General features: G+C 45.1%; 1 protein-coding gene across 1 annotated transcript in view; it reads left to right on the forward strand.

Moving 5' to 3' along the window:
- Positions 1–13,577, forward strand: part of ATP10A (ATPase phospholipid transporting 10A (putative)) — a 174,647-nt gene that overhangs the window by 113,845 nt on the left and 47,225 nt on the right. Inside the window, exon 3 of the mRNA XM_089906914.1 lies at positions 27–112. Coding sequence (XP_089763040.1) covers positions 27–112 — 86 coding nt within the window. The remainder of the gene's footprint in view (positions 1–26; positions 113–13,577) is intronic.

Below are 13,577 nucleotides of genomic sequence, written 5' to 3' on the forward strand. Positions count from 1 at the left end.
CTAATGTGTATGTGCTATTATTTTAGGTCTCCGAATTCAATCCTTTGACGTTCACCAGCGTAATCGAGTGTGAGAAGCCCAACAACGACCTGACTAGGTTTCGTGGGTGCATGTGAGTATCAGACCTCTGCCTGGGCTTCCCCTTCTGTTTGACAGACTACATGTACATATGTGGTCAACCCTTGAGCAACACGGGTTGGGGGATGCCAACCCCCACCCAGTTGAAAATTCACATGGTCAGTGTCGATGGGGGATTGGTTCCGGGACCTGCCAGGGATTCCAGAATCCATGGATGCTCAAGCCCCATAGTCTGCCCTCTGGATGTGCGATTCTGCATCCATGGATTCAGCCAGTCTCGGATGGTGTAGTACTGTGTTTATTGAAAAAAACCTGTGAATAAATGGAACTGCACAGCTCAAACCTGTGTTGTTCAATGGTCCACTTTGTATACTATATAGTATACATATATACTATATATATTCTTTGCCACTTGGTGCAGCCTTTGAGGAATGTTGCCCTGCACCTGAGCTCATGGGGCTGCTTGGTAAGAGCCTGTCAGCAGTAGAAGTTTGTCAGATCCCCTCCCTCTAGCAGCCAGAGAAGGTGGGGACGTAGGAAACAAGGTTGACTACATGTGGCCCCATAAATGTAAGCACAGGCCCCAGGCAGGAGGAGCCTGCCTGGAAGTTCATTCCTTCATTCATGCACTCAGCCATTGAACAAGTATTTGCTGAGCACCTACTGTGTGCTAGGCTCTTTTCAAGGCTCTGGGGATAACACAGTGAACTGAATAGAAAAGAAATTTCTGCCTTCATGTTTATTTCACTCTAGTTAGAGAGACAGTAAACAAAATAAGAAGTCCTAGAACATGTTAACTTGTCCAGCTCCTTGCTCCAAAACAGAGAGACAAGAAAGGTAGATGAATGACATTGGATTGGCCATCTGTTGGTCCTTGTTGAAGCTGGGCTGGGGGTACATGGGAAGTATGGACTGGTATCTCTGCTTCTGGGAACAGTTGGAAATTACCGTAATCGTGTTAATAGTTGTGCACTACTTGGCTGGGCAGTGTGGGGAAAAGGGAGGAGGGAGAGAACAGGGTGTAGCGTGGAGTTGTGGAGCCTGTTGGGGGCAGTGGGGGTGCCAGAGGGAGCCAGCTGTGTGGGCATGAGCCTGGGGGCCACAGGTGTGACCTGGAGAATTGGGACCTCCCACGGCTGTCCGGCTCTGAGGGCCAGCTGACCAGGATGCTGCTTAGCGGTCCAGGTGCAGTGTGGTGCCTAGGACACACAGGTAACACAGGTAACACAGGCGCTCTGCTCCTGGAGGGGCTCCACTGCTGAGAGCTTTTGGTGTGAGGTCAAGTCTTCCGCTTTGCTGACATGTCCAGCAATGTTTCCTTTGCCCAGCACGCGGCAGGCTTCCCATCATGTTGCGGGGCAGGGGGAGAGTCAGTGAATGAAAAGTGTGAACAGCGAAGGGCCAGATACTGCCTGTCACCTGCTGAAATTGCGGGTACTGGTCTGAAGATCGACTAGAACTTGAAAGTGTTAGATCACCCCTTAAAGGAACCAGTTAAAGGAGAGTAAAAACTCATTAGAAAAATACTAAAATGTCATCTGTAAAATTTGGGGGAAGATACTCAGCCGTCCGTCCGAGACTGGTCTGCTGTGGGTTTCTCAGCCCCTGTGGCCCCCCTGGGCTTCACACATGTGGCACCATCCTCTGCACCACCCCAAATCTCCCGGGTCAGGCGGGCAGAACAGAGCAGATGCTGGATCCACAGACCCTGAAATGACTACTGTGAAGGAGGTGGAGGCAGCCTCTAGGGAGAATGTTCTGTGGACATTCTTGCTGATGGGGTAATTTTTTGGTGCCAACTCTCCCAAAGGAAAAAGCTAGACCTCCTTCTCCTGACTATACCCTGGCCTGTGCTCTCCTGCTCTGTGGGGCCTCTGGAGCCCTGTTCTCAGACCACTCCTCACACTCTTGTTGCCTGCCCAAGACTTGGATTAGCGCTGCAGGGGGTTTAGCCCCAAGTCAGCAGCTCTTGGTCCTGCCCTTGGGAGCTACCTCTGTGTTAAACAAGGGTATTGACCAAGTCTGGCTTAGTGCTGAGGCTGGCAGACTCTGGAGCCCACGCTTTCCAGCAAGATAGCTCTGGCAAACTACTGAACATTACTCATCTGTATAATGGGGAGAATCCAGGAGCCCCCTTGTGTCATGGGTGCAAAGCTTTGTCAATTTAATACATGGAAAGCTTTCAGAAGGGTGGGTGCTTAATAAACATTGGCTACTATTATGGCCATTGCTGCTGTTGTTAACATTTCTTTGACCAAATTACTATATAGTAATATATTATTACTATCATACTATAGAGCAGGGAGAGAGACAGGTCAGGAGGGAGGCAAAGGCGAGAACTCAAATGTTCCCTGGGGTGGGGGATACAGTGGAAGAGGAGGCTGGGAGGATGGTTTGTGTACTATGTATGGATCATGGGGAGCTATAGGTGGAGGAGAGATGGGGTTTGGGATTCATTGCATTTGAGGAGCTGGCGAGTGCATTCGGTGGAGTGACAGAAAAAAAGTCTATGTGATAGGAATTCAGGGGAGTAGGCGCTAAAGACACAGGTTTGGGGAACCTCTGTCTAGAGGTTGTGTTTGAGGACGGAGAGACACCAGACCAACATGGGACAGAAGGCAAGAGAGAAAAGGAATGAAGACAAAGCAATCCCAACAGGCAGGAGCAGGATCCCTTGGGGATGTGGTTCCAAAGGCAACACCCAGTGGAGGAGGCCCAGAGGGACATTTAGGAAGGAGGTCTGCCAGATGCTGGACCCCACAGGAACCTGGGAAAGGGGAGGGCCGCACTGTCGGAGTAGAGCCCAGATTATAGGAGATGGAAGAGGAATTGTACTTTCAACCACTCTTTCTAGAAATGTGGTTTGAAAAGGAGGGACAGGGCCAGAGATGAAAACCTCCAAAAAAGAAGAGGGACACTTGTTAGGAAGAGAGAAGATAACAGAAGGCCAGGCTGGAGATCTCCGTGGGGACCTCCATGTGAAGGGATTCAGTGATCCGGGAAAGGGGTGTCCCTTGGCCCCTCGCCCACCTGCAGCCCCTGCATTGCCTCCAAGCTGGCCCTCAGCTGACTTGGTGCCCCAGCTGCCTCTTTCTTGGGAAGACGGCCTCAAGTGGATAGCACTGTGCCTATGGCCGGCTAGGCTGACTTGGCCGCTCAGAGAGATGCTGCCAGCAAGTATTCCCAGCATGCATCCTACTCGCTGGCACGTTGCCCAAGAAAGGCAAGAAGGGCAACTCTCCCCAGGTGACACCTCTTCCCACTCTGGTCCAGCCTTGTCATGCTTTCTCTTACTTTTCCCAGCAAGCCATCCTGCCCTGAGGCTCATGCTATAGAGCCCGGCCAGTTCAGGCCTCTGCGTGCCTAAACCTCCATGCGTTTGTGACTTGCTCTCTCTACCAGGTGATATTTGGGATTTGCTACAAGAATGTCAGGGTGCAGACAGGCCCCTCTCCCAGCTAGGCCTGTCCAGCCAGGAGCTCTGGAGGTTGGGTGTTGGTGGCAGTGTGTTAAAAGCTCTTCCCTCCGTGACTTGGGCTGAAGTCTCCAGGAAGAGTGCTGAGGGGAGGAGAGGGGAGGGCAGGTGAGCAGAGCCTCTGGGAGGGGCCTGGTCACCCCAGGTCCTGAGTCCTGCCTCCAGGCAGAAGGAAGGGAGGAGTCCCCAGCCCCGCTACTGGTCCTGATGCTCAGGGGTGGGGCTAACCTGGGTGGTAGAGCTGAGATTTAGACCCAGGGGGTAGACCAGCTGCTGAGCCAGTTCCCTGGTTTGCTGGCTCTCACTGTCTGCTCCTGGTGGCTTTCCTTCAGCCTAAACTCAGCTGCCGCCCTGTAGCCTCACTCACACTGGAGAACCCAGGACTATAGGCCACTGGACAGGCCATCAGATTTCACTCTTATTTGGACCAGTCCATCCAAACTGGAAACTTAGCTTTGCAGCTGGAGAACTAAGCTTGCTTGGGGTCGTACCAAGAAGTCCCAAGTCTGAATTCCAGCTCTTCCCCTCCCCTGGGCAAGTGGCCTTAGGAAAGTTATCCTGTGTTTCCAAGCCCCGGCTTCCTCCTAATTCTGGAGAGAACAGTGGCTGACATTGAATGGAGTGAAAGACACAACGTGAATCAGAGCACTTCGTGCAAGAGGGTGGTGTCAGCCATGCTGTGTGGTCCCATTGGTGTGAAATGTCCACAGTAAGAATATCTTTAGAGGCAAAAAGTGGATTCGTGGTTTGCCACAGTTGGGGGGTGGGATGGGAATGGGGAGTGACTGCCAGTGGGTACAGGGTTTCTTTCTGATGAAAACATTCTCAAATTAGCTGGTGGGGAGCTCTGCACAAGGCTGTGAATATAAAAAACCCTGAACTGTACACCTTAAATGGGTGAGTTGCATGGTATATGAAATATAGCTCAAGCTGTTAAAATAAGAGTGTCAGGTTCATCATTATTCAAGTGCACTTTAATGCCACTAGTTTTTAATGCAATCCCTGTAGTTAAGCACTTATGAAATCCTCAGAGACAGGAGCTGGAAATAACATCGTTCCCCACCTCTTCAGCTGCCCTGGGCCCTGGCAGCCCAGAGAGCCGCTGTGGATGGGGGCTCTGGCTGCTCAGGGCACCCTGCTTAGGTCGCTCAGCAACTCCAGGGCAGGACGATGTGGGCTTTGAAGCCACCAGTCAATCAAACATTTTCACTTACTCCTAAAGAATAAATAAAGCAAAGAGGTTGGTTGGTTTCATCATCTGATATGAAATTCCATTTCCAGCTGTAAAGCCAACTCCATTTCTTATCCTAAGTCCTCCATGGAGCAGGTTCTGGGGTCCCTCCCCATGGGCCACAGAGCCTGCTTGACCACATGAGGCTTCAGGACACTGGCTGCCATCCAGAGCCCAGGGTGTGCTTGTTGGGGCATCACCCCCGCCCCACCCCGGCAGATGGCATGCTCCAAGACTGTGGTCACCCCAGGACACCCTGGCAGTTCCCCCAGCCCCCCAGCCCAGCATCTGGATGGAGCTCTGTGTGGGTTTATATCCAAAATGTCCTCACTCCCAAGGACCAGTCTTTGAGACGAATTGTAACTGCATCAGCCAGACTCTAAAATCAGAATATTTTCATTTTACCTTAGCACCTTTAACTGATATTTACATCTCAAGAAAATCTAACATTGGCACAAAACACAGTCGGGTCATTTCTGTACTTACATAGATAAACAGAAACCTGAGCAACTCTTATTTTAAAGAAAATAATGCCTAGGACTCGGCAGTAGAGAAGGGGTTATCTCTCCTTCCATCCTCTCTACCTGTGTCAGTCGGATCCCTTCTGGAAACAGATCAGATGCTCAAATTTGAATGTGTGGGGCTATTAGCCAAGGGTCCATTTCTGCAGGAGGGCTAGGGCTTAAGGCAGCCACAAGGGTTAGGAGCAGCTGAGCTGTGGTCACCGTGAGGCCCAGTGGTCCTGGGGGGGTGAGGGGAGTGGTCCCTGGGGACTCATGTCCAGGGGCTGCCTGGGAGGCTCACCACCTTGGTTGAGGGACACAACCAGCCCAGCACTCTCTCCTAGGAGGAGCCGAGACACGCTCCCATCCTCCCTCACCTCTGTCCACGCCTCTGGTTTCCTTCCGACATCCCCGTGGGCTGGACCACCCCAAAGCTAAGGGCCAGGCAGCCTCAGCATTTGCCAGGGACTGGGGTGGGCATGGGGTGCAGGATGGAAGAATATGTGAGGAGCCCATCTTTACAAGCAGAGAGAGGGAAGCACAAAATACCACAGAGTCTCCTGGCTCTGTGGGGCCTGGGGAGCTTAGTGTTAGCAAAGCATCTTCCTGAGGGCTGTAAAATGTGAGCCCAGGGTAGCAGGCCAAGCTCCCCAAGGCAGGACGCGCTGGGCCAACAGGCAGCGTGGGTAGCAGGACGTGCAGCATGGGTGGCCGGGGCCGAGAGCCTGCACAGGATGGGCCCGCCCAGGGTGCAGTGTGGCCGTGTGTGCCAGAGGAAGTCAGAGATCCTGCAGGATGCTCCCAGGAGAACACAGCACTCAAACCTGCACCCTGAAACATCGATCGGTGCCTGGGTGAGAAATGGACAGGAAGGGCCAAGGCTGGTGGCATCCAAGCCACAAGGGGTGCATCGAAGGCTGCAGTAGGGAAATTTGGAAGCCTGAATTAGGGCAGTGATGCACAGAGAGTGTGAGAAGAAGGTGGATTAAAGAAATAGCCAGTGAGTAGCGGATTCAAGATGGCGGAGGAGTAGGAGGACGTGGAGTTCATCTCTCTCCACAGATGCGTCAGGAATACACCTATAGATGCAACAGTTTTCACAGAACACCTGCGGAGAACTAGCAGAAGACCTTGGACACCAGAAAGGACTATAAAGGTCCCTGCATGACTGTGTAGGACAGAAAAAAAGAAGGGAGAAGGAGGAGGAGAGGAAGCTGGACGGGACCTGCATCCCGGGGTGGGGGAGCTGAAACAGAGGAGAGATTCGCAAATTCAGGGAAACCCCCTCTCCAATGGGGAAGCCCCCTCTCTGACGGGGAATTCGATTGGGACAGAAGGGATGCATTTGAGGCTGTTGGAAGAGGGTGAAGTGGCCAATCTGTGGCAGACGGGACAGAGTGAGAAATAGACAGTCTGTACGTCCGTTCACGGGTGTGCAGGGGGGCTGGGAGCTGGTGTGTGGGGATTGGAGAACAGACCCAGAGCGAGAACTGCTGTTGGCTGTGGGGCGATGGACTGAAGGGATGGAATGGAGGAAATCCACAGCAGGAAATGCCTACGGAGGAAGACCGGACTGCCATGGAAACAGGGCACTTCTACTGAGTCACACGCAGGGGCAGGAGCCACTGTTGTAGCCTCTCTCTCCCCACACGACAGAGCCTGCCGATGACAATAAAAGAAGCACACTCAGAGCTGGCCCTCACGCGCCTGTAGCTGGGCACCAGAAAAAGCCCTCACTATGGCCATATCTCTTGCACCCGTGGCTGCTGGCTTTTTTGTGCATCTGGCGCTGCCAGGGCTCTGCGATCCAAGTAGTCATACCACCTCTGTGCCTGGTCCTCACAGGGACTGACCCAAGAGCTCGAAGGCAGCCTCAGGACTGGACTACTGTGGGTGGACCTCACACAGAGGTGGGGATAAAACCAAAGCTGAACCCCAGGGACAGGGTGGCTAAGGAAAAAGGTCAAAAATCTTTCTATCAGCTGTACAAGCTGAAGATTAAATCCCCACGATCAGCTAGGTAGTCCCTGTGTCTGTGGAATACCTGAGTAGGCAATGAGTGTTCCCACAAATGAAAACGGTCTAGCTCTGGCAGCTGTGGACTTTGGGGACAGCACATGCAGGAATCAGGCCAGATCAGAGTCTGAGTGGTCCCCAGAGCACCCACAGCAGGTCAAGAGACCAGCCCAGAGGCAGAGGAGAGGCTCCTGGGGAGGCGGAGGTGGGCTGTGGTTCATGGTGTGTGCAAGGACACTTACAGCGGAGACCCCAGGGAAACATAATTATTACTATTAATTCTATTTGTTTTGATTCATTCTGTTGTTGGTTCTAGCTTTTGTTGTTGTTGGGGTCTTTTTTTTGTTTTTCTTTTCTTTCTCTTTTTGTTTGGTGGTGGTGTTTTAGTTTTTTTTGGTTTCTTGGGATCTGCATGTTTTATAACGTTTATTTTTATTTTTTATTTATTTTTACTTTGCTTTTCTTTGGTTCTGTGTTCTTATTTTTTCTTCTTTAATATATTTTTTTCTTTTTTAAAAATATATTTCCATTTCTACTTTGCTTTTCTGTTGTCCTGTGATTTTTCCTTTTTTATTTTATTTTATCCTATTTTTTTAATCCTATTTTTTGAAATCATTTTTATCAGTTTGTTCTGTTTCCTTGCTTTATTCTTCAGTAGGCACATTGCTTTGGTTTTGTTTTTAGGTTATGTGTTTCTGTTGGTTCTAATCCTAATTGTTTGATTTCGTTTTTGAGTTCTTCTATTTGTCTGGTTATTCTCTTGCTTTTTGTTTTATTTGGCTCTGTTTTTGTTTTTTTTACATATGTGTTTCCTTGTCTCTGTTTTTGTTTGATTGATTTTGTTTTTACCATTTCTCTGGGGTTTTGTTTGTCATTTTTTTAATATATTTTCTATTTTCTTTTTTTTAAATTTCTGTTTCTATGTTGCCTTTCTTTTGTTCTGTCTTTCTCCTTTCTCTTTTTCTCTTTTTTTTTTTATCATTTTCGTTGGTTTGTTTCTTTGCTTCATTCTTCCATTGGCACTCTGCTTTGATTTTGTTTTTTGGTTTTGTGTTTTTGTCAGCTTTCTTCTTAATTGGTGGATTTCATTCTTGGGTTCTTTTGTTTGTCTGGTTGTTCTCTTGTTTTTTGATTTATATGGTTCTGTTTTTGTTTCTTTTGTGTGTGTGTGTGTGTGTGTGTTTCCTTGTTTCTGTTTTTTTTATTTTACTTTTTACCATTTGGGGTTTTGTTAGTCTTTTTTTTTCTTTTTTGATCATCTTTATTGCTGGGATGAGCAACTTGCGGGGTTTGGTCCCTTGACCAGAAATCAGGCCTGAGACTCTGGTGGGGGGAGCACCAAGTCCAGGATGCTGGACCACTAAAGAATTCCCAGCCCCAGGGAAGACTAATCACCGAGAGCTCTCCTGGAGGCCTCTATCTGAATCCAGACCCGGCTCCACCCAACAGCCAGCAGCTCCCAGTGCAGGACGCCTCACACCAAACAACAAACAAGACAGGAACACAAACCCACCTATTAGCACACAGACTACCTAAAGTCATGCTAAGGTCACAGACACTCTGAAACACACCACCTGACATGGCCCTGCTCATCAGAGGAAAATGGCTCAGCTCCACCCACCAGAATGTAGGCACCAACCCCTCCCATCAGGAAGCCTACACAAGACACTGGACCAATGCCACCAATGGGGGCAGAGACCAGAAGCAAGAGGAACTATGACCCTGCAGCCTAGGGAAAGGAAAGGATCAAATACTGTAAATTAGACAAAATGAGAAGACAGAGAAAGATCTTACAGGCAAAGGAGAAGATAAAAACCCACAAGACCAAATAAATGAAGAGGAAATAGGCAAACTACCTGAAAAAGAATTCAGAGTAATAATACTAAAGATGATCCAAAATCTTGGAAATAGAGAAAATACAAGAAACGTTTAACAAGGACCTAGAAGAACTAAAGATCAAACAAACAGTAATGAACAACACAATAACCGAAATTTAAAATATAGTAGAAGGAATCTATAGCAGAATAATTGAGACAGAAGAACAGATAAGTGAGCTGGAAGACAGAGAGTGGAAATAACTGTTGCAGAGCTGAATAAAGAAAAAAGAATGAAAAAAATGGAGGACAGTCTCAGAGACCTCTGGGACAACATTAAGCACACCAACATTGGAATTATAGGCATCCCAGAAGAAGAAGAAAAAAGAAACGGGCTGAGAAAATATTTAAAGAGATTGTAGTTGAAAACATCCCCCAAATGGGAAAGGAAATAGTCAAGTCCAGGAAGCGGAGAGAGTCCCATACAGGATAAACCCAAGGAGAAACATGCCAAGACATATATTAATCAAACTAACAAAAGTTAAACACAAAGAAAATTATTAAAAACAGCAAGGGAAAAGCAAAAAATAAAGGGAATCTGCATAAGGTTAACAGCTGATCTTTCAGCAGAAACTCTACAGACCAGAAGAGAGTGGCACAATACATTTAAAGTGATGAAAGGGAAAAACGTACATCAAGATTACTCTACCCAGCAAGGATCTCATTCAGATTCGATGGAGAAATCAAAGCTTTACAGACAAGCAAAAGTTAAGAGAATTCAGCACCACCAAACCAGCTTTACAGTGAATGCTAAAGGAACTTCTCTAGGCAGGAAACACAAGAGAAGGAAAAGACTTACAAAAACAAACCCCAAACAATTAAGAAAATGGCAATAGGAACATACATATCAATAATTACCTTAAATGTAAATGGATTAAATGTGCCAACCAAAAGACACAGACTGGCTGAATGGATACAAAAACAAGACCTGTATATATGCTGTCTACAAGAGACCCACTTCAGACCTAGGAACACATACGGACTGAAAGTGAAGAGATGGAAAAAGATACTCCATGAAAATGGAAATCAAAAGAAAGATGGAGTAGCAATACTCATAAGAAAAAATAGACTTTAAAATAAAGACTATTACAAGACACAAGGAAGGAAACTATATAATGATCAAGGGATCAATCCAGAAGATATAATATTTGTAAATATCTATGCACCCAACATAGGGGCACCTCAACATAAGGCAAATGCTAACAGCCATAAAAGGGGAAATTAACAATAACACAATAATAGTAGGTGACTTTAACACTCCACTTACACCAATGGACAAATCATCCAAACAGAAAATAAATAAGGAAACACAAGCTTTAAATGACACATTAGACTAGATGGACTGAATTGATATTTATGGGACATTGCATCCAGAAACAACAGAATATGCTTTCTACTCAAGTGCACATGGAACATTCTCCAGGATAAATCACATCTTGGATCACAAATCAAGCCTCAGTAAACTTAAGAAAACTGAAATCATATCAAGTATCTTTCCCAGCCACAATGCTATGAGACTAGATATCAATTACAAGAAAAAAACTGTAAAAAGTACAAACACATGGAGGCTAAACAATATGCTACTAAATAGCCAAGAGATCCCTGAAGAAATCAAAGAGGAAATCAAAAATACCTAGAAACAAATGACAATGAAAACATGACCCAAAATCTATGGGGTGCAGCAAAAGCAGTTCTAAGAGGGAAGTTTATAGCAATATAATTCTACCTCAAGAAACAAGAAACATCTCAAATAAACAACCTAACCTTATACCTAAAGCAATTAGAAAAAGAAGGACAAAAAAAACCCCAAAGTTAGCACAAAGAAAGAAATCAAAAAGATCAGATCAGAAATAAATGAAAAAGAAATGAGGGAAACAATAGCAAAGATCAATAAAACTAAAAGCTGGTTCTTTGAGAAGGTGAAGAAAATTGATAAACCATTAGCCAGACTCATCAGGAAAAAAAGGGAGAAGACTCAAATCAAAAGAATTAGAAATGAAAAAGAAGTTACACCTGACACTGCAGAAATACGAAGGATCATGAGAGACTACTACAGGCAACTATATGTCAATAAAATGGACAACCTGGAAGAAATGGACAAATTCTTAGAAAGGCACAACTTGCCAAGACTGAACCAGGAAGAAATAGAAAACTTGAACAGACAAATCACAAGCACTGAAACTGAAACTGTGATTAAAACTCTTCCACCAAACAAAAGACCAGGGCCCGATGGCTTCACAGGAGGATTCTATCAAACATTTAGAGAAGAGTTAACACTATCCTTCTCAAACTCTTACAATATAGCAGAGGGAGGGACACTCCCAAACTCATTCTATGAGACCACCATCACCCTGATAACAAAACTAGACAAACATGTCAAAAAAAAGAAAATTACAGGCCAATATCACTGATGAACATCCTCAACAAAATACTAGCAAACAGAATCCAACAGTACATTAAAAGGATCATACACCATGATCAAGTGGTGTTTATCCCAGGAATACAAGGATTGTTCAATATATGCAAATCAATCAATGTGATGCACCATATTAACAAAGTGAAAGATAAAAACCATGTGATCATCTCAATAGATGCAGAAAAAGCTTTTGACAAAATTCAATACCCATTAATGATAAAAACTCTCCAGAAGGTGGGCATAGAGGGAACCTACCTCAGCATAATAAAGGCCATATACAACAAACCCATAGCCAACATCTTTCTCAATGGTGAAAAACTGATAAGATCAGGAACAAGACAAGGATGTCCACTCTCAACACTATTATTCAACATAGTTTTGGAAGTTTTACCCACAGCAATCAGAGAAGGAAAAGAAAGAAAAGGAATCCAAATCAGAAAAGAAGTAAAACTGTCACTGTTTGCAGATGACATGATACTATACATAGAGAATCCTAAAGATGCTACCAGAAAGCTACTAGAGCTAATCAATGAATTTGGTAAAGTAGCAGGATACAAAATTAATGCACAGAAATCTCTTGCATTCCTCTATAATAATGATGAAAAATCTGAAAGTGAAATTAAGAAAACACTCCTATTTACCATTGCAACAAAAATAATAAAATATCTAGGAATAAACCTACCTAAGGAGGCAAAAGACCTGTATGCAGAAAATTATAAGACACTGATGAAGGAAATTAAAGATGATACAAATAGATGGAGAGATATACCATGTTCTTGGATTGGAAGAATCAACATTGTGAAAATGACTGTACTACCCAAAGCAATCTACAGATTCAATGCAATCCCTATCAAACTACCACTGGCATTTTTCATAGAACTAGAACAAGCAATTTCACAATTTGTATGGAAACACAAAAGACCCTGAATAGCCAAAGCAATCTTGAGAAAGAAAAACTGAGCTGCAGGGATCAGGCTCCCAGACTTCAGACTATATTACAAAGCTACAGTAATCAAGACAGTATGGTACTGGCACAAAAACAGAAATATAGATCAATGAAACAGGATAGAGAGCCCAGAGATAAACCCATACACATATGGTCACCATATCTTTGACAAAAGAGGCAAGAATATACAATGGAGAAAAGATCGCCTCTTCAATAAGTGATGCCAGGAAAACTGGACAGCTACATGTAAAAGAGTGAAATTAGAACACTTCCTAACACCATACAGAAAAATAAACTCAAAATGGATTAAAGACCTAAATGTAAGGCCAGACACTATAAAACTCTTTGAAGAAAACATAGGCACAACACTCTATGACATAAATCACAGCAAGACCTTTTTTGACCCACCTCCTAGAGTAATGGAAATAAAATAAAAAATAAGCAAATGGGACCTAATGAAACTTAAAAGCTTTTGCACAGCAAAGGAAACCATAAACAAGATAAAAAGACAACCCCTAGAAAAGGAGACAATATTTGCAAATGAAGCAACTGACAAAAGGTTAATCTCCAAAATATAAAAGCAGCTCATTATCAAAATAACAAACATCCCAATGCAAAAATGGGTGGCAGACCTAAACAGACATTTTTCCAAAGAAGACATACAAATTGCCAACAAACACATGAAAAGATGCTCAACATCACTAATCATTAGAAAAATGAAAATCAAAACTACAAAGAGGTATCACCAGTCAGAATGGCCATTATCAAAAAATCTACAAACAATAAATGCTGGAGAGGGTGTGGAGGAAAGGGAACCCTTCTGCACTGCTGGTGGGAATGCAAATTGATACAGTCACTATGGAGAACAGCATGGAGGTTCCTTAAACTGAAAATAGAACTACCATATGACCCAGCAATCCCACTACTCGGTATATTCCCTGAGAAAACCATAATTCAAAAAGAGTCATGTACCACAATATTCGTTGCAGCTGTGTTTACAATAGTCAGGACATGGAAGCAACCTAAGTGTCCATCGAC

This window comes from Delphinapterus leucas, chromosome 2 (assembly GCF_059928025.1).
Source record: "Delphinapterus leucas isolate spDelLeu-1000000601 "Yukka" chromosome 2, BTC_Dleu_Yukka2, whole genome shotgun sequence".
Lineage (NCBI taxonomy): Eukaryota > Metazoa > Chordata > Mammalia > Artiodactyla > Monodontidae > Delphinapterus > Delphinapterus leucas.